The sequence below is a fragment of the Loxodonta africana genome, chromosome 3, assembly GCF_030014295.1.
Source record: "Loxodonta africana isolate mLoxAfr1 chromosome 3, mLoxAfr1.hap2, whole genome shotgun sequence".
NCBI lineage: Eukaryota > Metazoa > Chordata > Mammalia > Proboscidea > Elephantidae > Loxodonta > Loxodonta africana.
In genome coordinates this window covers 80,119,700-80,147,004 of record NC_087344.1, presented here as the reverse complement: position 1 = coordinate 80,147,004, position 27,305 = coordinate 80,119,700, and the positions used below count along the sequence as shown (strand labels likewise).

The window sequence follows — 27,305 nt, the reverse complement described above, 5'->3', positions numbered from 1 at the left end:
GTAATCTTTTTACTCTTTTGGTGAAGTCTTTGGATGAGCATAGGTGTTTGATTTTTAGGAGCTCCTAGTTACCTAGTTTTTCTTCTGCATTGTTAGTAACATTTTGTACACTGTTCATGCCATGTATTAGGGCTCCTAACATTGTCCCTATGTTTTTTTCCATGATCTTTACTGTTTTAGATTTTATATTTAGGTCTTTGATTCATTTTGAGTTAGTTTTTGTGCATGGTGTGAGGTATGGGTCTTGTTTCATTTTTTTGCAGATGGATATCCAGTTATGCCAGCACCATTTGTTAAAAAGACTGTCTTTTCCCCATTTAACTGACTTTGGGCCTTTGTCAAATATCAACTGCTCATATGTGGATGGATTTATGTCTGGATTCTCAATTCTGTTCCATTGGTCTATGTATGGTACCAGTACCACGCTGTTTGGACTACTGTGGTGGTATAATAGGTTCTAAAATTAGGTAGAGTGAGGCCTCCCACCTTGTTCTTCTTTTTCAGTAATGCTTTACTTACCTGAGGCCTCTTTCCCTTCCATATAAAGTTGGTGATTCGTTTCTCCATCTCATTAAAAAATGTCCTTGGAATTTGGACTGGAATTGCATTGTATCTATAGATTGCTTTTGGTAGAATAGACATTTTTATAATGTTAAGTCTTCCTATCCAGAGTAAGGTATGTTTTTCCACTTACGTAGGTCTGTTTTGGCTTCTTGCATAGTGTTTTGTAGTTTTATTTGTATAAGCCTTTTACATCTCTGGTAAGATACATCCCTAAGTATTTTATCTTCTTGGGGGCTACTGTAAAGGGTATTGATTTGGTTACTTCCTCTTTGATGTTCTTTTTGTTGGTGTAGAGGAATCTAACTGATTTTTCTACGTTTATCTTGTATCCTGATACTCTGCTGAACTCTTCTATTAGAGTAGTTGTCTTGAGGATTCTTTAGGGTTTTCTGTGTATAAGATCATGTCATCTGCAAACAGATAACTTTTACTTCTTCCTTGGCAATCTGGATGCCCTTTAATTCTTTATCTGGCCTAACTGCTCTGGCTATGACCTCCAGCACGATGTTGAGTAAGTGTGGTGATAAAGGGCATCCTTGTCTGGTTCCCGATCTCAAGGGCGATGCTTTCAGACTCTCTCCATTTAGGAAGATGTTGGCTATTGGCTTTGTATAAATGCCCTTTATTATGTTGAGGAATTTTCCTTCTATTCCTATTTTGCTGAGAGTTTCTATCATGAATCGGTGTTGAACTTTGTCAAATGCCTTTTCTGCATCAATTGATAAGATCATGTGATTCTTGTCTTTTGTTTTATTTATATGATGGATTATACTAACTGTTCTTCTAATGTTGAACCATCCCTGCATACCTGGTATGAATCCCACTTGGTCATGGTGAATTATTTTTTTGATATGTTGTTGAATTCTATTGGCTAGAATTTTGTTGAGGCTTTTTGCATCTAAGTATAGATCTGTAATTTCCTTTTCTGTGGTATCTTTACCTGGTTTTGGTATTAAGGATACGCTGGCTTCATAGAATAAATTTGGGAGAATTCCATCCTTGTCTATGCTCTGAAATACCTTTAGTAGTAGTGGTGTTGACTCTTCTCTGAAAGTTTGGTAGAACTCTGCAGGGAAGCTGTCTGGGCCAGGGCTTTTTTTTTGATGGGAGTTTTTTGATTACCTTTTTAATCTCTTCTTTTGTTATGGGTCTATTTAGCTGTTGTACCTCTACTTCTATTAGTTTAGGTACGTAGTATGTTTCTAGGAATTCATCCATTTCTTCTAGGTTTTCAAATCTGTTAGAGTACAATTTTTCATAGTAATCTGATATGAGTCTTTTAATTTCAGTTGGGTCTGCTGTAGTATCGCTCTTTTGTCAGTCTGGCCAATGGTCTATCAATTTTGTTAATTTTTTCAAAGAACCAGCTTTTGGTCTTGTTAATTCTCTCAATTGTTTTTCTGTTTTCTATTTCATTAATTTCTGCTGTAGTTTTTATTATTTGCTTTCTTCCGGTGCCTGAGGGTTTCTTTGTTGTTCTCTATTTGTTCAAGTTATAGGGATAATTCTTTGATTCTGGCCCTTCTTTTTGGATGTGGACATTTATTGATATAAATTGACCTCAGAGCACCGCTTTTGCTGTGTCCCAAAGATCTGATAGGAAGTGTTTTAATTCTCATCGGATTCTATGAATTTCTTTATTCCATTCTTAATGTCTTCTATAATCCAGTGTTTTTTGAGCTGGGTATTGTTTGGTTTCCAAGTGTTTGATTTCTTTTCCCTATTTTTTCTGTTATTGATTTCTACTTTTATGGCCTTATGGTCAGAGAAGATGCTTTGTAATATTTCAATGTTTTGGATTCTGCTAAGGCTTGTTTTATGGCCTAATATATGGTCTATTCTAGAGAACCTTCCATGTGCACTAGAAAAGAAAGTATACTTGACTGCTGTTGGGTGAAGTGTTCTGTATATGTCTATAAGGTCAAGTTGGTTGATTGTGGCTTTTAGATCTTCCTTGTCTTTACTGAGCTTCTTTCTGGATGTCCTATCCTTCACCGAAAGTGGTCTGTTGTAGTCTCCTACCGTAATTGTGGAACTATCTCACTTTTCAATGATGTTAGAGTTTGTTTTATGTATCCTGAAGCCCTATCATTGGGTGTATAAATATTTAATATGGTTAGTTCCTCATGGTACCTTGTCTCTTTAATCATTATATAGCGTCCTTCCTTATCCTTTGTGGTAGATTTCACTTTAAAGTCTATTTTGTCCAAAATTAATATTGCCACTCCTGCTCATTTTTGATTGTTGTTTGCTTGATATATTTTTTTTCATCCTTTGAGTTTTTGTTTTTTTTGTGTCTCTAAGTCTAAGGTACGTCTCTTGTAGGCAGGATATAGATGGATTGTGTTTTTTAATCCATTCTGCCACTCTCTGTCTCTTTATTGGTGCATTTAGTCCATTTACATTCAGCATAATTATGGATAGGTATGAATTTAGTGCTGTCATTTTGATGTCTTTTTTTGTGTGTTGCAGAGAGTTTTTTTCCCACTTAATTTTTTTTGCTAAGTAGTTTATCTTTATATATAGTCTTTTCCTCTTATTCGTTGTTGTTGATTTTGTTTCTGCTGAGTCTCTATTTTTTCCTTGTATTTTATTTCAATGAGTAGGATAGTTTGTCTCTGTTATGGTGACCTTAATATTTACCTCTGTTTTTCTAAATTTAAACCTAACTTTTATTTCTTTATATCGCCTTGTCTTCCTCTCCATATGAAAGATCTATGACTACATTGCTTAAAAAAAAAGTCCCTCTTTATTGTTTTAATGTTGCTTTCTTTCACATAATAACATTGCTGTTTCCCTGTTTCGAGCATTTTTTTTAATCTTGATTTATTTTTGTGATTTCCCCATCTGGGTTGACATCTGACTGCTCTGTCCAGTGTTCTAGTCTTCATATTATTGATTTTCTAACCAAAGAACTCCCTTTAGTATTTCTTGTAGTTTTGGTTTGTTTTTTACGAATTCCCTAAACTTCTGTTTATCTAGAAATGTCCTAATTTCACCTTCATATTTAAGAGACAGTTTTGCAGGATATATGATTCTTGGCTGGCAATTTTTTTTCCTTCAAATTTTTAAATAAGTCATCCTATTGCTATCTTGCCTGCATGGTTTCTGCTGAGTAGTCTGAGCTTATTCTTATTGGCTCTCCTTTGTAGGTGACTTTTCGTTTATCCCTAGCTGCTCTTAAAATTCTCTCTTTATCTTTGGTTTTGCCAAGTGTGATTATAACATGTCTTGGTGACTTTCTTTCAAAATCTACCTTATGTGGAGTTCAATGAGCATCTTGGATAGATATCTTGTCATCTTTCACCATATCAGGGAAGTTTTCTGCCAACAAATCTTCAACAATTCTCTCTGTATTTTCTGTTATCCCTCCCTGTTCTGGTGCTCCAATCACTCGTAGGTTATTTCTCTTGATAAGATTCCCACATGATTTTTAAGGCTTCTTCATTAAAAAAATTTTTTTGAGCTGATTTTTCTTCAAATATTTTGGTGCCAAGTGCTTTATCTTCAAGTTCACTAATTCTTGTTCCACTTGCTCAATTCTGCTCCTCTGACTTTCTATTGAGTTGTCTACTTCTGTAATTTTATTGTTAATTGTCTGGATTTCTGATTGCTGTCTGTCTATGGATTTTTCCAGCTTATTAAATTTTTCATTATGTTCCTGAATAACCTTTTTAATTTCTTCAACTGCTTTATCTGTGTGTTCCTTGGCTTGTTCTATGTATTGCCTCATGTCATTCCTGATGTCTTGAAGGGTTCTGTATATTAATCTTTTGTATTCTGCATCTGGTAATTCCAGGAAGGCACTTTCATCTAGAAGATCCCATGATTCTTCATTTTGAGAGCTTGTTGAAGTGATCATGGCCTGTTTCTTTATGTGATTTGATATTGATTGTTGTCTCCAAGCCATCTATAAGTTATTGTATTAGTTTATTTTATGTTTGCTTACTGTGTCCTAGCATCTTGCTTTGTTTCGTTTTGGTATGTCCAAATGGGTTCCTTGAGTGAGCTAGCTTGATTATTTTCACCTTAGAAGCTCTGATGTCTTGTCACCAGATGGCTAGAGCTATTATCAGGTATATCAGTCAAGGAGTCCATTCACTTTTCTTATATGGATTCAGCTCAGGTGTCCAGGTAGTAAGTCAGCAAGTGTGTGGTACAGGCTCTGTCCTACAGACTTAGAGGGGCAGGGGTGATCGGTGTAGGTACTGGTATCTGGTTGCAGCAGGGGGTCACGCTCTGAACAAGGCAGGTGGCTGAGAATCATCCCCCAAGCGTCTCTGAGGAGACCATGTCCCCGTTCCCTAGAGCATACAGGTGGGTGGGTTCTGCACATGGACCATAGGCACCCAAAATTTTTGGTTGTAGGGCCTGGGAGGTACCAGTTATCCTTGGATCCCTGTCGCAGGTGGCTGGGTGACCTGAGTAGAGCCACCAGTCCTTAGGCTCCTGATATGGGTAGGTAAGTACCCTGTTTAATAGGCAAACCGGTGTCAAACATCAAACACCCACCTCTCCACTACACAGCTGAAACAGTTGTAGTCGGCCAACGAGGGCCTATTCTCCTGAAATAGGCCCACACATGTCCATGCAGAGGGGAAAAGTATTCAAAGTCCACAGACTGGGTATGCCTGGACAGGAGCCACTTCTGTTCTCAGTTCCCCAGGTTAGTGGTGCTGGCAAATTATCTTTTCCCCTAACTGCAAATTTATTCCTTCTCCAAGGCTGGGAGGATGATTCTAGGCACTCAACAGGGCCTATCCCAGGCCCAGGGAAATCAACAGCTGCTGAAGCTGGCTTGGGAGTGGGGGCATGTTAACATATACACAAGTACTTAGCTCTTGCCAAAAGCACCATTCTGCTCTGGTTCCGGAGGTATGAGTAGGCTGTGTGGCTGGCTGCTTCTCTCTGAGGAAACTGCAGCCGAACGCTAGTACCAGCCCGCCGCAGCCGCTCCTGGGAATGGTGCCTGAGGGCTTTCGGTGATTCAGGTCCAGTAACTCCTCTCTGCTTCTGAACCATCTCTTCCACCCCCTGCCGCTCAGTTCGTTTTCTAACTTTGTCTTTGATGTTCAGGGCTCCTAGCTTGTCATAAATATACTCGTTTCACTTGTTTTTCAGGTCTTTGTTGTAAGTGGGTTCGCCAGAAGCGCCTGTCTATTCTGCCATCTTGGCCCCGCCTCTCCTTTGATCTTTTTAATGTCTATAGGATCTATAGCAATATACCCTTTTTACTCCTGACATTGGTTATTTGTATTTTCTCTCTCTAGTCCTTCACTTGCAGTCTTTCACTGGCTCTTCTTTTATCAATCCCTTAAATATTGGTCCCCCTCCCCTGCTCAAGATTCTTCTCTGATTCCACACAAGCCCTTGGTGATCTGATCCATGCATCTGATTCCCACTACCACACAATCTCCTAAATCTTCATTTTCAGCCCTGACTTCTTTCCTGACCTCCACACTCATACGTGACACTTACTGGACACAGTAAACATAACATGTCCAAAATGCAACTTAGTGTCTTTCTTTTCTGTCACCACTACTAAAACCATGGTTTAGTTCCTAACCCATCTTTCACCCTCACGTCCTAGCTGGTTTCCATTACCCCAACTTCTCTCCCCTCTAATCCATCCTCAATAATGTTTGGAAAATTACCTTTCTGATTCCACTGTTTCCTTTCTTAAATCTTTTCTATTGCTTCTAATCACCTACAGATTATACACAGCCCTCCGTGATGCAGCCAAACTCTCTAGCTCCTTCTTCTATCACTCCTCAAATGCATCCAATGTTCCAGGCATATAAACCACAAACTACCATCCTATTTCACACCTCCATTCCATCACCTGTAATATGTTCTTCTGCATGGAATGCCTTTATTTTCACCTTTTCTCTCCAAATCCATCTTCTCAGTTTTTCTTATACTTGCAATCTTTGGCCCCTCTCTTGTCTTCATGCCCCACATCCAATCCATCCCCAGGAGCTACTATTTTACTTTCTAAATATCTTGTGAATCGATCCACTTCTCCCCATATGAACCACCATTATTCTGGTAAAAAATACTGTCATTTATCAATGCAGACACTCACAATAGACTCCTAACCATTTCTACCTTTTCCGCCTTCAATACATTCTTCACTCTGCAACCAAAAAAATCTTTCAAAATGCAAATCTGGTTGTATCATTCCTTTCCCCAAAAGTTTCAATTATTTCAAGGAACAGGGAAGATTATGTATAAAATCCTTAAAAGGCCTACAAGGTCGCATGTACTTAAGCCCCTGCCAAACTTCCATCTCAGCTCACCCCATGTTCTATCATGATACCTGTGTTCCAGCCCCACAGACTTTTCAGTTTCTCTGATCTCTCTGATACCCCATGCACCCTATCTACCTGCCATGATAATTCTCACCCCCTCTGCCTGGTTAATTTCAGCTCACTCCTTCAGGCCTAAACACCCTCATCTAAATTATGCCGACCTTTTTGCTATTTCCTCTCATAACATCCCATATTTTTCTTTAATTGAGTCCATTGCATTTGGCAATTAAATTTATCTTAAATTTATTTTAATGCCTCTTTCTCCAGGTCGATGGTGAACTCCAAGAGGAAAGGAATCACTTCTCTTTTGTTCACCTGTATCCCAATGTTGAGCACAGTGCTAGGCCAGGTACTCCTTGCTTCTCTGGACACTATTCACATACTTACCTTCCCTGTGTGCCCTTTCAGGTTTGAGATGTTCTCCAGGCTTGTAGTGGTGTAAATGTGAATCACATTTCCATTGACTGCAGCAAACAGGTGACCTCCATTGCTAAAGCAACACTGTAGGAAAATACAACAAGAGAGCAAGAATGAAAGAAATGAAATGAACAATCTAATAGAGGTTACAGTCAAGAGCTGCTTTTCCCAAAGAGTTCAGGCTGAAACCACGTGTATAGGTGGGAGTGGGGGAAGGTGCAAATAGGACCGAGAATTGGTGACATTTTCAGTTCACTATTTCTATAGCGCCTACCATCCAAGAGGCTGACACTGCCATGTGCACTTATCAGTAAGCTGCTTGGATCACTCTTGGGTAGAACACTCATTTTTCGTCTGTAAAAGCACTGCTTCCAAGTGGAGAAATGACTCCCCAAATCATTGTCTTGTTATTGCAAGTCATCTCAGGGTAAAATCTGATGGGATGCTAATTATCTCTTTTTTTTTTTTTTTTTTAAATATATTTTCAAATTGTGCTTTAGATGAACGTTTACAGGGCAAACTAGTTTCTCATCAAACAATTAGTACACACATTGTTTTGTGACATTGGTTGCCAACCCCACGACATGTCAACACACTCTCTTTCTCGACCTTGGGTTCCCCATTATCAGCTTTCCTGTCCCCTCCTGCTTCTTGTCCTTGCCCCTGGGCTGGTGTGTCCACTTAGTCTCATTTTGTTCTATGGGTCTGTCTAATCTTTGGCTGAAGGGTGAGCCTCAAGAGTGACTTCAGTACAGAGTTAAAAGTGTTTCCAGGGGCCATACTCTCAGGGTTTCCTCTCACTGTTTTGCTTGTTTTCCCTGGCTCCTCCCAATCGCCAACCTTGCCTTCCCAGCTGTGACTGATCCTGACATTTCTTTTTCAACACTTCTCTTTCTTAATACTCCACAGTCACAGAGAGGACTTATTGCACGTGGATCTCACAAGGTTTGGGGTTCAATGAAATATTTTGGTGGGCATTAGAAAATGGGGACGAAATCATACTCAATGAACTTGGTGTGTGAATTGGATTTTTTTTTGTTTGTTTCTTTTTTTAAGCCACTGAAGTTAAGTATAATGTGCTTGGCTGCTAACTGAAAGGTTGGAGGGTGGAGTCCACCAAGAGGTGCCTCGAAAGAAAGGCCTGGCAACCTACTTCTGAAACATCAGCCATTGAAAAAATCCGACAGAGCGCAGTTCTACTCCGATACACACAGGGTCGCCATGAGTTAGAATCAACTCAATGGCAACTCGTCAACATTCTGTAAGACAGGCTTTGGTCCCACCTCCCAGAGTTTGTTGGTTCTTGATATTTCAAGAATCTGGCTTTCCGAGGAATGGAACCTTATCCCCAGCAGCTTTTACCTCTTTGCATCCTCTGACAGAGTATTCTTTGAAAGAACGTATGTCATCAATGAGTAGATTCATAACGCGTAGTTTGTCAGCAAACCCTACTACAATGTAGTGTCCAGATGGGTGAAGACTGATGGCATATGCCTCTTCCTGGTATTCCTTATATAGTTCCAGAGTGCTACAGAAAAGATCAATTACTGAATTATAAGCCTGGCCCACTAAATCTGTCAGGTCCTTCACTGTATCTGGTCTGTGTTTTTTATCTTAGCATTTGAGAACTTTATTGCTTACAATTATGAATTTACCATCTCTTCTTTCTAGATTTTGGTTACTTGAAGATAGTGTCCAGCAGCGAGTCTGGTAAATAAGGGGGGCTGGTCAAGGGACTGTCTAGTGATGTTGAAGACTTAGCTCTGTTTAGATTCCAAAAAATGAGAAGTATTGTACAATTTCTTCCAGCAGGCCTCAGGAGCTGTATACAAGAGCAAGGAAAACACTGTGTGGCCAGTCTAAGGTTGGAGATTCTCAGGGAAGCTGAGGCAGGACAATAAAGTCACTAGGGAGTTGAGGGTGGTTAGGAACTGATCATGGGAAAAAATGGAAGGACTGGTGGTATGAAGAGCTCCATGGGGCAAAAAGCAGCTCCAGTGAGAGTGAGGGACTAGGAGACCTGGAAGGACATAGGAGGTTATGTAAGAAGGTGAGATATTAGAGATCAGGCTGTTTATGTCCCTAGTATTTAGCCTGGTATCTGGCATGTAGTAAACATTTAATAAACCACAAAATAATTTTTTAGCCTATGCAAGAGTGAGGAACAGGTAGGTTGGCTGGCTTGATTAGAAAAACATATACTTTTCCAACTGAAAACTTCTAAGTAATTAAAAATTAAAACCTCTAATTAAAATAATTCAAATTTTAATTAAAATAATTCATATTAACGAAATTTAACAACTGAAATCCTGCATACCACAGTAGCAAAGGCTTTCATTCCTTACTTTGTTTCATAATTCCAGATGCGAATGGATTGATCCAGAGAACAGGTGGCAATGAGAGGTTTGCGGATGCACGTGGATAGACCAGTGATGGATGCCGAGTGTAATGGGTACATCAGATACTCGAAGTGAGCAGGCTCCCCCTGGAGAAACCATACAGAATGAGATCTGGTGAAGTACGCAAAACGCTGGCTATGCACTTAAGTTCTAATTAGTTCCCATGAGCGTTAATTAGTCTGGACGCACAGAAATCAGGCTGTGCACGGTGTTTTAACATTGTATACATTTTTCTATGCTATTATTATTTGAAATTATTTTAATGACAATAAAATGTTTTATTCTACATCTATCCCATTATTTAATTTAACCAATCCTCTACAGTTGAAATATTTAAGTGGTGTCCAGTTTTTGTTATATAGCATTCACACTAAACTGAATATCCTTGCATATAAATTCTGGTGTACCTCTCTTATTACTTCCTTAGATAAATTTCTAGAAATGGAATACTGGATAAAATGGTATGAACGGTTTTAAGGATCTTGATAAGCACTGCCAAATTTCTCTCCAGAGAAACTGCAACAATTAGTCTAACCACCACCACCAAATGAGAGCTGGGTGAATGATTTTAAATTGAGATCCTTCCTATCGCCCTGGGCATGTAGGTTCCAGATATCTGCTATCACCAGAGGTATCATCCATGGGACGCCTGAATGAGGACTGATTCTGGGAAATCCAGTTAGGTATACATATTTTTGGTCTGTTCACAGCCAAGACAAAGGCTGGCTGAGACGGGAATTCCCCAGATCCAGCTCTCTTCCACCTGTAAACTCTCCATCTACTCTGCCCTTCTCTCTGTCTCTGTGGAAAAAGTATCCATGGCTATGCTGGGGTGGGGTTTGGGGGGCACATATTAGTCTCATTCTTCTCCATCCGTTACCCCTTCTTTCTCCAATATCTCCAATCTTTTTCTATACAACATTCCTGTTAGTTTTTAAAAAATACACTCGATTTCTCTTATCTTAAAAACAAAAATAACTCACTCTCTTCCCTCTCTTCTTTCTGTAGTGGTATAATGATGGAGAATCAAACAGACTTACTGGTTTCACTTAAAATACATGGTTACAAACCTCCAATAGGCATTTAGCACTGCCTGGAATAAGTTCATTTTCTGAAATCTCCAAAAGACTATTTCCCAAATTCTCTTCCTTTTTCTTCCATTCCCAAATCTCATCTGATGACCTTGCCTCCTATTTCTTTGATTTTGTATCTCTGCTCTCTGTATTTTGCATCTCAGGAGCAGAGTTGCCGGTTATCATAATCAATTCATGCAAGGCCAACTTTTTTTCCTTTCTTCCTCAGTTGTCACTCTTGTTCCTCCTTTATCATAAGCAAAAACTAATGTGTTTCATTTATGTCCTTGAAAAGTATATATATGTGTGTGCATTTTGTATTTCTACTAATGGTATTGTGCTTCTGTATTTTTACCTTTTTCTCTCAACACTACATTTTTAAGGAAACATCTGTGTTGCAGTATGTATAATTTACTGTTTCTAATTGCTGTTTTGTATAGTATGCATCCAACTATTTTACTTCTCCATTACCCCTAGGGGAGGACATCTGGATTGTCTTCAACTCTCCATTGCTACAGATACTAAAGTGAACATCTTCGTACATATTCTCTGATAGACTTGTGTGATGGACTTCCTGGTACGTATCCAGTGGCAGACTACTAGATAATAAAGTACATGCATTCTCTATTTTTCTTTTTAAATTGTGCTTTAGGTGAAGGTTTACAGAGAAAATTAGTTTCCTGTTAAACAACGAATACTCATATTGTTTTGTGACACTGGTTGCCAACCTCAAGCCACGTCAATACTCTCCCCTTCTTGATCTGTTGCTGTTCTTGTTAAGTGCCATCAAGTTGGTCCTGACTCACAGCGACCCTACGTACAACAGAATGAAACACTGCCTGGTCCTGCACCATCCTCAAAATAGTTGTTACGCTTGAGCCCTTGGTTGCAGCCACTGTGTCAACCATCTTGTTGAGGGTCTTCCTCTTTTTCTCTGGTCCTCTAATTTACCAAGCATGATGTCCTTCTCCAGGGACTGATCCCTCCTGGTTACATGTCCAAAGTATATGAGATGTAGTCTTGCCATCCTAGCTTCTAAGGAGCAGTCTGGCTGTACTTCTTCCAAGACAGATTTGTTCTTTTTTTTTTGGCAGTCCATGGTACATTCAATATTCTTTGCTAACGCCACAATTCAAAGGCGTCAATTCTTCTTCAGTCTTCCTTATTCATTGTCCAGCTTTCACATGCACAGGAGGCCATTGAAAACACCATGGCTTGGGTCAGGCACACCTTAGTCTTCAAAGTGACATCTTTGCTTTTCAACACTTTAAAGAGGTCCTTTGCAGCAGATTTACCCAATACAGTGTGTCTTTTGATTTCTTGACTGCTGCTTCCATGGCTGTTGATTGTGGATACAAGTAAAATGAAATCCTTGACAACTTCAATCTTTTTTCCATTTACCAAGATGTTGCTTGTTGGTCCAGTTGTGAGGATTTTTGTTTTCTTTATGTTGAGGTATAATTCATACTGAAGGTTGTGGTCTTTGATCTTCATCAGTAAGTGATTCAAGTCCTCTTCACTTTCAGCAAGCAAGGCTGTGTCATCTGCATATCACAGGTTCTTAGTGCATCTTCCTACATTCTTGATGCCCTGTTCTTCTGCATATGGTCCAGATTGTCAGATTATCTGTTCAGCATACAGACTGAATAAGTATGGTGAAAGGATATGCACAGCTTTCCTACTTTAAACCATGTAGTATCCCCTTGTTCTGTTTGAATACTTGTCTGCTATCTACTTAGTAACTTCCCCACACCCCCAGGCTCATAACCATTAAAGAATGTTTTTTTCTATGTGTAAACCTTTTCTTGAGTTCTTCTAATAGCTGTTTCATACAATATTTGCCCTTTTGTGATTGGCTTATTTCACTCAGCAAAACACCTTCCAAATTCATCCATGTTGTAAGATGTTTCGTGGATTCATCATTGTTCTTTATTGTTGCAAAGTATTCCATCGTGTGTATGTTCCATAGTTTGTTGCCCATTTTTCTGTAGATGGGCATTTAGTTTGTTTCCATCTTTTTGCTATTGTGAATAGTGCTGCAATGAATATGGGTATGGATATGTCTATTAGTGTGATGGCTTTTATTTCTCTAAGATATATTCCTAGGAGTGGGATTGCTGGATCGTATGGTATTTCAACTTCTAGCTTTTTAAGGAAGCGCCATATTGTTTTCCAAAGTGGTTATACCATTTTACATTCTCACCAGCAGTGCATAAGAGTTCCAGTCTCCCTGTACCTTCTCCAATATTTGTTATCTTGTAGTTTGGATGAGTGCCAGTATTGTCGGGGTTAGATGGTATCTCACTGTAGTTTTGATTTGCATTTCTCTATAGGGTCGCTATGAGTTGGAATCTACTCGATGGCACTAGAAAAAAAAAAAAATAGGGTCGCTATGAGTTGGAATCTACTCGATGGCAGAGTTTCTTTTTTTTGGAATGGCTAATGATCGTGAGCATTTCCTCATGTGTCTGTTGGCTGCCTGAATGTCTTCTTTGATGGACTGTCCATATCCTTTGCTCATTTTTTAATTGGATTGGATTTTAATTGTCTTTTCATTATTGAGATGAAGTATTCTGTAGATTTCAGAGATTAGAACCTTGTTGGATGTTGTAGCCAATTTTTTCCCCCCAATCTGTAGGCTCTCTTTTTACTCTTTTGGTGAAGTCTTTTCATGAGCATAAGTTTCTAATTTTCAGGAGCTTCCATTTGTCTAGTTTCTCTTCTGGCGTTTGTGTATTGTTAGTTAGAATTTGTATCCTATTTATGCCATGTATTAGGGCCCCTAGCATTGTCCCTATTTTTCTTCCATGATTCTTATGGTTTTATATGTTATATTTAGGTCTTTGATCCACTTTGAGTTAGTTTTTGTGCATAATTGGATCTTGTCTCATTTTTTTATAGATGGACATCCAATTATGCCAGCAACATTTTGTTAAAGAGACTGTCTTTTCCCCATTTAATGGACTTTGGACCTTTGTCAAATATCAACTTCTCATAGATGGATGGATTTACATCTGAGTTCTCAATTCTGTTCCATTGGTCTATGTGTCTCTGATTGTACCAGTACCAGGCTGTTTTGACTACCATGGCTGTATAACAGGTTCTAAAATCAGGTAGTGTAAGGCCACCCAATTTGCTTTTCTTCTTCAGTAATGCTCTACTTGTCCAGGGCCTCTTCCCTTTCCATATAAAGTTGGTGATTTGTTTCTCCATCTTGTTAAAGAATGCTGTGGGAATTTGAATTGGGATTGTATTACATCTGGTTATTGCTTTGGGTAGTATTGACACTTTCACAAGGTTGAGTCTTCCTATCCATAAGCCTGGTATGTTTTTCACTTATGTAGGTCTTTTTTTTTAGGTCTCTTTTTGGTTTCTTGCAATAGTGTTTTTTTGTATAGGTCTTTTATGTCCCTGGTTATATTTATTCCTAAGTACTTCATCTTCTTGGGAGCTACTGTAGATGGTATTGATTTGGTGATTTCCCTTTCTGAAGTTCTCTTTGTTGGTGTAGAGGAATCCAACTGATTTTTCTATGTTAGTCTTGTATTCTGCTACTTTGCTAAAATATTCTATTAGTTCCAGTAGCTTTCTTGTGGATTCTTTGGGGGTTTTCTGTGTATAAGATCGTACCATCTGTGAATAGGGATAGTTTTACTTCTTCCTTACCAATTTGGGTGCCCTTTCTTTTTCTTGCATTATTGCTTTAGTTAGGACTTCCAGTACAACGTTGAATAAGAGTGGTTATAAAGGGCATCATTGTCTGGTTTCCATTCTCAGGGGGAATGCTTTCAATCTCTCTCTGTTTAGAACGATGTTAGCTGTTAGTTTTGCATATCATGTTGATGAATTTCCCTTCTATTCCTATTTTGCTGACAGTTTTTATCAGGAATGGGTGCTGGACTTTGTCAAATGCCTTTTCTGTGTTGACTAATATGATCACGTGATTCTTTTGTTTTATTTCTGTGGTGGATTATGCTGATTGATTTTCTAATGTTGAACAATCCCTGCATAACCAGTATGAATCCCACTTGGTCATGATACATTATTTTTTTGATATGTTGTTGAATTCTATCGGCTAGAACTCTGTTGAGAATTTTGCGTCTATGTTCACGAGGGATATTGGTCTATAGTCTTTTTTTGTGTTGTCTTTGCCTGGATTTGGTATCAGGGTTATACTGGCTTCACAGAATGAGTTTGGCAGTATTCCTTCCTTTTCTATGCTCTGAAATAGCTTGAGTAGTACTGGTGTTAGCTTTTCCTGAAAGTCTGGTAGAAGTTTAGTGAATACACTTGGGCCAGGACTTTTTTTGTTGGGAGTTTTTTAAATCACCTCTTTAATTTCTTCTCTTTTTATGGGTCTGTTCAGATTTTCTATCTCAGCTTGTGTTAGTTTAGATAGGTAGTGTGTTTCTAGAAATTTGTCGATTTCCTCTAGGTTTTCAAATTTGTTGGAGTACAATTTTTCATAGTATTCTGTTATGATTCTTTTTATTTCAGTTTGGTGTTTTATAATGTCACCGATCTTATTTCTTATTTGGGTTATCTGCTTCCTCACCTGTTTTTCTTTTGTCAGTTTGGTCAATGCTTTGTAGATTTGGTTGGCCTTTTCAAAAAAACGACTTTTGGTCTTGTTGGTTCTATTGTTTTTTTGTTCTCTATTTCAATTTTTTTTTTTTTTATTTCAATTATTTCTGCTCTAATCTTTATATTTCCTTCTGGTGGCTGTGGGCTTCTTTTGCTGTTCTCTTTCTATTTGTTTGAGTTGTAGGGCTATTGTTTTTATTTTGGCCCATTCTTTTTTTTGATGTGTGTGTTTATTGCTATAAATTGACCTTTGAGCACTGCCTTTGCTATGTCCCATAAGTTTTGGCATGTTGTATTTCCATTCTCATCGAATTCTAGGAATTTTTTTATTCCTTCTTTGATTTCTCCTACCACCCAGTTTGTTTTTAAGCAAGGTGTGATTCAGTTTCCATGTATTTTATTTTTTTCCTTGCTCTTCCTGTTACTGATTTCTACTTTTATGGTACTGTGATCAGATAGAATGTTTTGTATTATTTTGATGTTTTGGATTTTCTTGAGGGTTGCTTTGTGTCCTACAACGTGTTCTATTCTGGAGAACGTTTAAAAAGAATGTATACTTTCCTGCTGTTAAGTGGCGCGTTCTATATATGTCTATGTGGTCAAGTTGGTTGATTTTGGCCTTCAGATCTTCTGTATTTTTGTTGAGTTTCTTTCTAGATGTTCTGTCCTTTATCAGGAATGGTGCGTTGAATTCTCCTACTATTATTGTGGAACTGTCAATTTCTCTTTTTTATGTGTTTTGGAGCCCTGTTGTTGGCTGTGTAGAGATTTATTAAAGTTATGTCTTCTTGGTGGACTGTACCTCTAATCATTATATAATGTCCTTCCTCGTCTTTTATCATTAATTTTGCCTTAAAGTCTATTTTATCTGAGATTAGTATTGCAGCTCCTGTCCTTTTTTGGTTACTGTTTGCTTGATATATGTTTTCCATTCTTTGATTTTTAATATATTTATGGCTTTGTGTCTAAGGTGTGTCTCTTGTAGACAGCATATTGAGGGGTTATCCTTTCTTACCCATTCTGCCATTCCCTGTCTCTTTACAGGTTCATTTAAGCCATTTACATTCAGTGTGACTATCAACAGGTATGAGTTTACTGCTGTCATATTGTTGTGCTTTTTTTTTTCATGGTGCCGACGTTTTCTTTGTTCTTCTTATTTTCCTGTGTTGAGTTCCTTTTATTTGTGGATTTTGTTTTCTTTTCTTTCGTTATTATAGATTTTGTGTTTACTATAACTTATGCTTTTCTTCTTTTTTATTCTGATGAGTAGTTTTGTTAACTTTCTTTGTGGTCACTCTGAAATTTACCCTTATCTTTCTAAGTTTGAACAAGTATTTTATTACTTGATATCACCTTTACTTCCTCTCCATTTGAAAATTCTACACTGTTTATTTCCCTTTGTATTTTGACGTTGTTGTCATTTACAGATTGACATTTGTTTCCCTGTTTTAAGTCTTTTAGCTTTGTTTTATTGTTGAGAGTTCTTTACCTAGGTTGGTATCTGGCTAATGCTGTCCTGAGTCCTAGACTCTGATGTTGTCGGTTCTCTAATTGAAGGACTCCCTTTAATATTTCTTGTAAGTTTGGTTTTATTTTTATGAAGTCCCTTAACTTCTGTTTATTTTGAAATATTCTAATTTCACCATCGTATTTGAGAGGGAGTTTTGCAGGATATATTATTCTTGGTTGGCAGTTTTCTTCTTTCAAGGTTTTATATGTCATCCCATTGCCTTCTTGCCTGCATAGTTTCTGCTGAGTAATCAGAGCTTAGTCTTATTGCTTCCCCTTTGTAGGTGACTTTTTGTTTTTTTCAAGCTGTTCTCAGGATTCTTTCTTTTTTGTCTTTGGCAAGTATGATTATGATATGTCTTGGTGACTTTCTTTTGGGGTATATTGTATATGGGGTTCACTGTGATTCTTGGATGGTCGACTTTTCATCTTTCATGACATTTGGGAAGTTTTCTGCCAACAAATCTTCAACAATCTTCTCTGTGCTTTCCATTTTCTCTTCCTGTTCTGGAACTCCAGATTTTTGCTCTTGATTGCATCTTACATAGTTCTTAGGCTTTCTTCATTTTTTTCCTGATTTTTCCTCAAACAAAGTGGCATCCATGGATTTGTCTTCAGTCTTGCTGATTCTGTCTTCTATTGTTTCAAACTTGCTCCTAAAACCTTCTATTGAGTTGCCCATTTCTGAAATTTTGTTTATCTTTTGGCCTTCTAGTTGCTGTTTTTGTATGATTTCTAATTTTTTTGATGTTTTGCTCTTGTATTATTTTCCTCAACTCTTTTACTGCTGTGTCTGTGTTTTCCTTGATTTTAGCTGTTTTTGTTGGTTTTGTCTGTGTTTTCCATGATTTTGTCTATTTTTTCCTTGGTTTTGTCTATTTTCCTTGATCTTTTTCCTAATCTCTTGGAAAGCCCTAAATATTAGTCTTTTGAATTCCATATCAGGTAGTTCCACTGCCTCTTCTTCTACTAGAAGGTCATCTGATTATTTTGGTCACTTGCTGGAGCCATCTTGTCCTGCTTTTTTATATGTTTTGATATTGTCTGTTGTCTCCACGACATTAAGGAGACATTGTTTGTCTTGTTTTGATATGCCAGATCAGGTTGGCCAGGTGTACTTTGCTGCTTGTTCATCTGTGGGCACTATAGCTCTCACCACCTTGTTTGGATGGGCAGGGCAGCACAGGCAGGTTGAACCTGCTTTGCTGTATGCTGGTTTGGCAAGGTGGCTGAAGGCAGACTGGGTGGGCGCTGTCTGCCTCCTGATGTTAGTTGAGCAGTGTGCCAGTGTTCACAGCCTCTCACCAGGTAGGTGGGGGTGTTGAACAGGGAGTGGTACAGCCCCACTTCCCACTGTTCAACAGCTGGTTGAGTGGCAGGAGGGGAGGGGCAGTGTGGGCCTAGTGTGGTGGCAGGCTTGAGCTGGGGATGCTCTAGCTCTAGAGGCACAATGAGGGCTGGTGGGGGTGGGTGGGTATGGGGCTAGGTGGTGGGAAGGAAAAAATGATTTAAAAAAAGAGAAGGATAGCTAGTAAGTGGAAGTGGGGTGGACCTGGGGGCCTATGGGAAGGAGGGAAGAGGCTCAGTAGGAGGTAGAAAGTGGCGGACAAATGGATCTCTAGCCATGGAAGTATGGCATGGTCTGGCAGGAAGAGGGGAAGGTGGCATATGGGGCTTGGTGGGAGGGAGAAAGAAAAGGAAGAAAGGGGGAAAAAAAAAGGCATGTTGGGAGCTGACAGGTGGGACTTTGGGCAGTGGTGGCTGTCTACCTGCAGTGATGCAGGATTCCCCAGCAGGAAGGCATAGAGATGGTGTATGGGGCTAGGTGGAAGGGAAAAAGAAAAGGAAAGGGAAAAAGAAAAGTAACAGCATGATGGCAGCTGGTGGGTGGGGGTGAGGAGGACCTGAGGTGGCAGCAGGCTGGTAGCACTATACCCATGGTGGTACGGTGTGCCCAGTGAGAAGGGGTAGAGATGGCACATGGGGCTAGGTGGGAGGGAGAAAGAAAAGGAAGAAAGGGGGAAAAATGGCCCTACAGGAGTTGGTGGTTGGGGGATGGTTGGGGGTGGCTGGGCGGGGGGAGTGGGAGTGACAGGGACTCAGGGCAGTGACAGGCTGGTAGTTCTCTACTCACAGTGGTGCAGCGAGGCCCAGTGGGAAGGGGTGCAGGTGGGGTATGGGGCTAGGTGAGAGGGATAAAGAAAAGGAGGAAAGGGGAAAAAATGGCATGGTGGAAGCTGGTGGGTGGGGCAGGGGGGACCTAGGGTGGCAGTGGGCTGGTAGCTGTCTACCTGCAGTGGTGTGGCGTGGCACAGGTGGTGAACAGGTTTAGGTGGGTGGAGAAAGAAAAGGAAGAAAGGGAAAAAAATGTCATGGCAGGAGCGAGGGGGCAGGGCAGACCCAGGTTGGCACAGGCCAGCAGCTCTATACCTGCAGCAGTGGGATGTGGCTTGTCAGAAGGGGTAGTGGTAGAATATGGGACAGAAAGGTGAAGGGTGGGAAAGAGTGTTTCTCTGGTTACCAAGTGCTCTGTCTCCTGCTGGGAACTCCATGAAGCTGCCTTCTCGTACTCTCTATCCAGGGTCATTGCTGGCTGTGCTCCAAGATTGCAATGCTGTGCTGTGTTAGCAGGGGACCTCCCCTCTGTATCTCTCCTCATTCTGTTTTCCGTCAGTTTCTTCTTCCATTGGGTGTTTGATCTAGTTCTTAATCCCTTTATGTGATACTTATGGTTTCAGGATTGATGTTTGTATCTTTTGTAGTTTCTTGGGTCTTTGCTGCAGAGGGACTGCACGATGCATCTGACTAAAGCATCATGTTGGCTCCATACCTAAGTTTAATTTCTTGAGGAACTGCCAAGCTGTTTTCCACAGTAGCTGTACCATTTTGCATTCCCACCAGCAACGGATGCGGGTTCCAATTTTCTCCACATCCTTGCCAACACTTGTTACTTGCCTTTTTTTTTTTTTTATCATAGTCATTCTAGTGGGGGGTGAAGCGGTATCTCCTTGTGGTTTTGATTTGCATTACCCTAATGACTAGTGACATTGAGCATCTTTTCATGTGCTTATTGGCCATTTATGTATCTTCTTTGGTGAAATGTCCATTCAATTCTTTTGCCCATTTTTTGATTGGGTTGTTTATCTTCTTCTTGTTAGGTTTTAAGTATTCTTTATATATTCTGGATATTAAGCTCTTATTTATCAGATACATGGTTTCCCCCAATTTTTCCCATTCTGTAGGTTGTCTCTTCACTTTCTTGATAAAGTCGTTTGATGTCAAAATTTTTAATTTTGATGAAGTCCAATTTATCTAATTTTGTCTTTTGCTGCTCATGCATTTGGTGTCATATCTAAAAATCCACTGTTAAAAATCAGATCCTGAAGCATTATCCCTGCTTTCTTCTAAGAGTTTTATGGTTTTTGTCCTCAAGTGTAGGTCCTTCATGAATTTTGAGTTAATTTTTGTATATGGTGTGAGGTATGGGTCCAGGTTCATTCTTTTGCATGTGGACATTCAGTTGTCCCAGTATCATTTATTAAACCGACTATTCTGTTCCCATTGAGTGGACTTAGCACCCTTGTCAAAAATCAATTGACCATAGATGTATGGGTTTATTTTTGGGCTCTCAATGCTACTCTATACAAAACATTTATACTGTTTAATGAGTCATTATAAAATAAACATCCACTAACAACTGCCAAGTCAAGAAATAGTAATTACCAACTCCCTAAAGCCTCTCATGTGTTCTTCTCCTCCCCCTAGAGATAACCACTGTCTTGTTTGTTGTAAGGAAACCCTGGTGGTGTAGTGGTTAAGTGCTATAGCTGCTAACCAAAAGGTCAGCAGTTTGAATCCACCAGGTGTTCCTTGGAAGCCCTGTGGAGCAGTTCTACTCTGTCCTGTGTGGTTGCTATGAGTCAGAATTGACTTGATGGCCATGGATTTGGTTTGTTGTAATAAACATTTTCTTGTCTTTTTTTTTTTTTTAAAGTATTATCACATATATATATCTTAACAATATTGAGTATTTAGCTTCTTCTTGAATTATAAATGAATAGAATCACACTGTATACGATCTTCGTTGTCTTCACCCAGATTATTTATGAAATTCATCCATGTTGTTGCATGTATATCATTCCATTGTATGAATATATTAAAATTTATGTATCCATTCTACTTTTGGTGGACATTTCTCCTCAGATTTTGGTAATATGAACAGCGCATTATGAACATTTGTGTATATATTCTGATGCAGATATATTGACATTTCCCTAGGGTATATACCCAGGACTGGAACTGTTGAGTCGTATAGTACGTTAATATGTTAATATTCAGCCTAACTAGATAATGCCAAATTATTCCCCAAATGGCCATACCAATTTAACCTCCCACCATCAGTGTATAATGCTTTCTGTTGAAACATATCATTGTGGCTCTAATTTGCATTTCACTGATTACTAATAGAGTTGAACATTTTTTCCTATATGAATTGACCATTTGGAATTCTCTTTTGTGAAATGTTTTTTAATACCGCTTACCTATTACTTGACTTGGTTGCCTGACTGATTTATAGACGTTCTTTATAAAATCTGGATACTAGTCCTTTGTGGGTTATATGTGTTACAAGTATCTTTCTCTGTGGCTTGCTTTTTACTCTTTTATTTTTTTGCTCATGGGAAATATATAAGTAACAGAACACTTGCCATTTCTAGAATCTTCACATGTACAGTTAAGTGACATCAGTTATGTTCATCATGTTGTTTGGCCATCACTATTAACTGTTCCTGAATTTTTTACTCTTTTCTTAATGTCTGCTATGTATTGCTGCGTAACAAATTACCACAAAATTTAGTAGTTTAAGACAATAAACATTTGTTATCTCACATAGTTTCTGAGGGCCAGAATTTCAAAAGGAATTTAGTGTTTCTGGCTTAGGGTTTCTCAGAAGGTTGGTCAAGCTATCAACTGGGGTTCAAGGCTCAGCTGGAGGTGGAGAGATTCATCTCAAGGCTCAACTGGAGCTGGAGAATCTGCTTGGAACCTCACTCACAGTTGTTGGAAGGCCTCAGTTCCTCTCTGGCTTTGAAAGTTTCAATTCATTACCATGTGGCTTTTCTATAGGGCTGCTTACAACATGGCAGCAAGCTTCTCCCAAAGTGTGAAAGAGCTGAGAAAGGCTGAGCAGGTGCCCAAGATGGAAGCCTCAATTTTTTTATCCTAATCTTGGAAGTAACATACCATTGCTTGTGCCATATGTGACCCACAGACCAACCCTGGTAAAATATGGGAGGGGACTATACAAGGGTGTGAATGCCAGAAGGTGGGGATTATCGGGGGCCATCTTGGAATCTGGCTACCGTGTCTGTCTTTTGATGAACAGAAGTTCTTAATTTTATCAATATTTTCCTTTTTGATTAATTCACTTTACATCTCACTTAATAAATCCTCTCCTAAAAAAAAAAAAAGTATTCTTTACTTTTTTTTTATCCCTAGGTAATGACGATATTCTCTCATATTATCTTCTAAAAGCTTTATAGTTTTGTTTTTCACATTTAGGTCTTTAATCCACTTGGAATTTTTATACGTGGAAACCCTGGTGGCATAGTGGTTAAGTGCTATGGCTGCTAACCAAAGGGACAGAAGTTCGAATCCGCCAGGCTCTCCTTGGAAACTCTATGGGGCAGTTCTACTCTGTCCTATAGGGTCACTGTGAGTTGGAATCAACTCGACAGCACTGGGTTTATGATGTTCCACAGTGGTTCAATTTCATTTCTCTCATATAGATATCCAACCATCCCAGTGCTACTTATTGAAAGGAAACTCATTCCTCACTGGTCTTTACTGCCACCTCTGCCATGTATCAAGCATCTATTTATTTGTGGGTCTTTTTCTGGGCTCTCTGTTCTATTCCACTCCATTGAGTTGATTCTGACTCATAGCGACCCTACAGGACAGAGTAGAACAGCCCCATATGGTTTCCAAGGAGTGCCTGGTGGAATCAAACTGCCAACTTTTTGGTTAGCAGCCATAGCTCTTAATCACTATTCTGTACAAAACAACGCTGTCTTAATTACTACATCTTTAGAGTAAATCTTGATAAACTATAGAATAAGTCTTTTGCTTTGCTTTTCTTTTTCAGGACTGTTTTGGCCATTCTTTACTCCTTGCACATCCATATAAATGTCAGAATAAATGTCAAATTCAAACAAAATAAAATAAAAACCTTTACAGAAGAAACCTGATGACTAAGACTGCTGGAGAGAAATGCCATCTTTATAATTGTGAGTCTTCTAATCCTTGAACATAATATATCTCTCCAATTTATTTAGCTTCTTTTTAAGATGTCTAAAAGTTTTCTAATTTTCTTTTGTTAGATTTCCTACTAGGTATTTCCTTTTTTTATGCTATTGAAAATAATATCTTTCAAATTATTTTTATTGCGATCATATAGAGATTAAATTTATTTTTACATATTATATATTCAGCAAACTTCCTAAATTCTCTCATCAATTTTAATAATTTATTTATACATTCCTTTGAATTTTCTATGTACCCAAGGATATCATCTATAGATAATGATATATTTTTTCTTCCTTTCTGGTCCTTATGCCTTTTATTGCTTTTTCTTGACTTACCATGTGCTGGCTAGGGCATCTAGAACAATACCAAATAAAAGTGAATGATAGTAGGCTCCCAGTCTTTTAGAGAGAGCTTTTGATGTTTTACTATTAAGCATATTTGCTTTTTGCTTTAGTTTTTTCTTTTCATACATGTATGGTGTGAGGTAAGAGTCCAATTTCATTTTCCTCATATAGATATGTAATTGTCTCAATACTACTTATTGAAAGGGAATCTGTTTCCCACTGATCTTCAGCTTTCTTTGGGCTTATTGTGTATTTCTTTTTTCTAATTTCTTGAGACAGATGCTTATCTCATATATTTATGGTCTTTCTTATATTCCAATATATGCACACAAGGCTAAAAATATCCCTCTGACTACTACATAAGCTGCATCACACAGTTACAAGTTTTCATAACTTTTCAGCTGAGTATATTTTCTAATTTTCATTATAATTTCTTCTTTGACCCAAGTATTATTCAATAGCACTTTCTAAATTCCAAAAAAAAGATTTTCTAGTTTTCTTTTTATTACTGATTTTGGTACATGCTCTATATGATCTCCGAGGTTTTTTTTTTTTTTTCAATTTCAACTCATAGCAACCCTGCAGGACAGGCTAGAACTGCCCATAGATTTTTTTTTTTTGAATTGTGCTTTAAGTCAAAGTTTACAAATCAAGTCAGACTCATATAAAAACTTATATACACCTTGCTATGTACTCCTAGTTACTCTCCCCCTAATGAGACAGCACACTCCTTCTCTCCACCCTGTATTCCCTGTGTCAATTCAGCCAGCTCCTGTTCCCCTCTGCCTTCTCATCTTGCCTCCAGACAGGAGCTGTCCACATAGTCTCATGTGTCTACTTGAGCCAAGAAACTCCTCATCAATATCATTTTCTTTCTTATAGTCCAGTCCAATCCCTGTCCAAAGAGCTGGCTTTGGGAATGGTTCCAGTCTTGGGCTAACAGAAGGTCTGGGGACATGACCTCCAGGGTCCTTCTAGTCTCAGTCAGACCATTAAGTCTGGTCTTTTTATGAGAATTTGAGGTCTACATCCCATGGATCTCTTGCTCTATCAGGGATTCTCTGTTGTGTTCCCTGTCAGGGCAGTCATCAGTTGTACCTAGGTACCATCTAGTTCTTCTGGTCTCAGACTGATGTAGTCTCTGGCCTATGTGGCGCTTTCTGTCTCCGGGGCCCATAATTGCCTTGTGTCTTTGGTGTGCTTCATTCTCCTTTGCTCCAGGTGGGTTGAGGCCAATCGATGCATCTTAGATGGCCGCTTGCTAGTGTTTAAGACCCCAGATGCCACTCACCAAAGTGGGATGCAGAATGTTTTCTTAATAAATTTTGTTATGCCAATTGACCTAGATGTCCCCTGAAACCATCGTCCCCAGACCCTCTCCCAAGCTACTCTGGACTTTGAAGTTTTCAGCTGTATTCAGGAAACTTCTTTGCTTTTGGTTTAGTCCAATTGTGCTGACCTCTCTTGTATTGTGTGTTGTCTTTCCCTTCACCTGAACAGTTCTTGTTTACTATCTAATTAGTGTATACCCCTCTCACTCCCTCCCCACTCTCATAACCATCAAAGAATATTTTCTTCTGTGTTTGAACTATTTCTTGAGTTCTTATAATAGTGGTCTCATACAATATTTGTCCTTTTGCAACTAATTTCACTTAGCATAATGCCTTCCAGATTCCTCCATGTTATGAGATGTTACACAGATTCATCGTTTTTCTTTATCGTTGTGTAGTATTCCACTGTGCAAACATACCATAATTTATTTATCCATTCATCCATTGATGGGCACCTTGGTGGCTTCCATCTTTTTGCTATTGTAAACTGTGCTGCAATGAACATGGGTGTGCATGTATCTGCTCATGTGAAAGCTCTTATTTTTCTAGAATACATTCAAAGAAGTGGGCTGCTGGACTGTATGGTAGTTCTATTTCTAGCTTTTTTAAGGAAGTGCCAAATCGCATTTCCAAAGTGGTTGTGCCATTTTACATTCCTACCAGCAGTGTACAAGTGTTTCAGGCTCATCACAACCTCTCCAGCATTTATTATTTTGTATTTTTTGGATTAACGTCAGCCTTGTTGGAAGGAGATGGTATCTCATTGTAGTTTTGATTTGCATTTCTCTAATGGCTAATGAGGAAACCCTGGCGACATAGTAGTTAAGTGCTACGGCTGCTAACCTAAAGGTCAGCAGTTCAGATCCACCAGGCGTTCCTTGGAAACTCTATGGGGCAGTTCTGCTCTGTCCTATAGGGTCGCTATGAGTTAGAATCGACTTGACAGCAACAGGTTTTTTTTGGTTTAATGGCTAATGATGGTAAGCATTTCCTCATGTATCTGTTAGTTGCCTGAATGTCATCTTTAGTGAAGTGTCTGTTCATATCCTTTGCCCATTTTTTAATTGGGTTGTCTTTTTGTTACTGAGTTTTTGTGATATCATGTAGATTCTGGAGATCAGATGCTGATTGGAATTATTGTAGCTAAAAATTTTTTCCTAGTCTGTACATAATCTTTTTACTCTTGGTGAAGTCTTTGTACGAGCCTAAGTGTTTGATTTTTAGGAGCTCCCAGTTATCTAGTTTCTCTTGTGGTGTTTGTGCATTGTTAGTAATGTTTTGTATACTATTTATGCCATGTATTAGGGCTCCTTTTTTTTTAGTGTTGTCCCTGTTTTTTCCCCCATGATCTTTATCATTTTAAATTTTATATTTAGGTCTTTGTTCCATTTTGAGTTAGTTTTTGTGCATGGGTATGGGTCTTTTCGGTTTTTTGCAGATAGATATCCAGTTATGCCAGCATCACTTGTTAAACAGACTGTCTTTTCCCCATTTAACAGACTTTGGGCCTTTGTCAAATATTGGCTGCTCGTATGTGGATGGATTTATATCTCGATTCTGAATTCTGTTCCACTGGTCTATGTATCTGTTGTTGTACCAGTACCAGGCTGTTTTGACTACTGTGATGGTATAATAGTTTCTAAAATCAGGTACAGGAGGGCTCCCACTTTGTTCTTTTTCAGAAATGCTTTACTTATCCAGAGTCTCTTTCCCTTCTATATGAAGTTGGTGATTTGTCTCTCCACTTCATTAAAAAATGTTGTTGAAATCTGGATCAGAATTGCATTGTATGTACAGATTGCTTTGGGTAGAATAGACATTTTTACAATGTTGAGTCTTCCTATCCATGAACAAAGTATGTTTTTCCACTTATGTAGGCCTCTTTTGGTTTCTTGCAATAGTATCTTGCAGTTCTTTTTGTATAGGTCTTTTACATCTCTGGTTAGATTTATTGCTAAGTATTTTATCTTCTTGGGGGCTACTGTAAATGGTATCGATTTGGTGATTTCCTCTTCAATGTTCTCTTTGTTGGTGTTGAGGAATCCAACTGATTTTTGTATGTTTATCTTGTATCCTGATACTCTGCTTAACTATTAGCTTCAGTAGTTTTCTTGAGGATTCTTTAGGGTTTTCTGTGTATAAGATCATGTCATCTGCGAACAGATACTTTTACCTCTTCCTTACCAATCCGAATGCCCTTTATTTCTCTGGATGCCCTAATCGCCCTGGCTAGGACCTCCAGCACGATGTTGAATAAGAGTGGTGTGATAAAGGGCATCCTTGTCTGGTTCCCGTTCTCAAGAGGAATGTTTTCAGACTCTCTCCATTTAGGATGATGTCAGCTGTTGGCTTTGTATAAATGCCCTTTATTATATTGAGGAATTTCCCTTCTATTCCTATTTTGCTGAGAGTTTTTTTTTTTTAAATCAAGAATTGGGTGTTTGACTTTGTCAAATGCCTTTTCTGCATC

The 27,305-nt window shown here is 38.7% G+C and overlaps 1 protein-coding gene across 1 annotated transcript in view; it reads right to left on the bottom strand.

Annotated features, from left to right (window-relative positions):
• CFAP57 (cilia and flagella associated protein 57) overlaps nucleotides 1-27,305 on the bottom strand; it is a 115,245-nt gene that overhangs the window by 62,918 nt on the left and 25,022 nt on the right. The window contains 3 exon segments of the mRNA XM_023554611.2: nucleotides 7,263-7,376; nucleotides 8,655-8,820; nucleotides 9,638-9,777. Coding sequence (XP_023410379.2) covers nucleotides 7,263-7,376; nucleotides 8,655-8,820; nucleotides 9,638-9,777 — 420 coding nt within the window.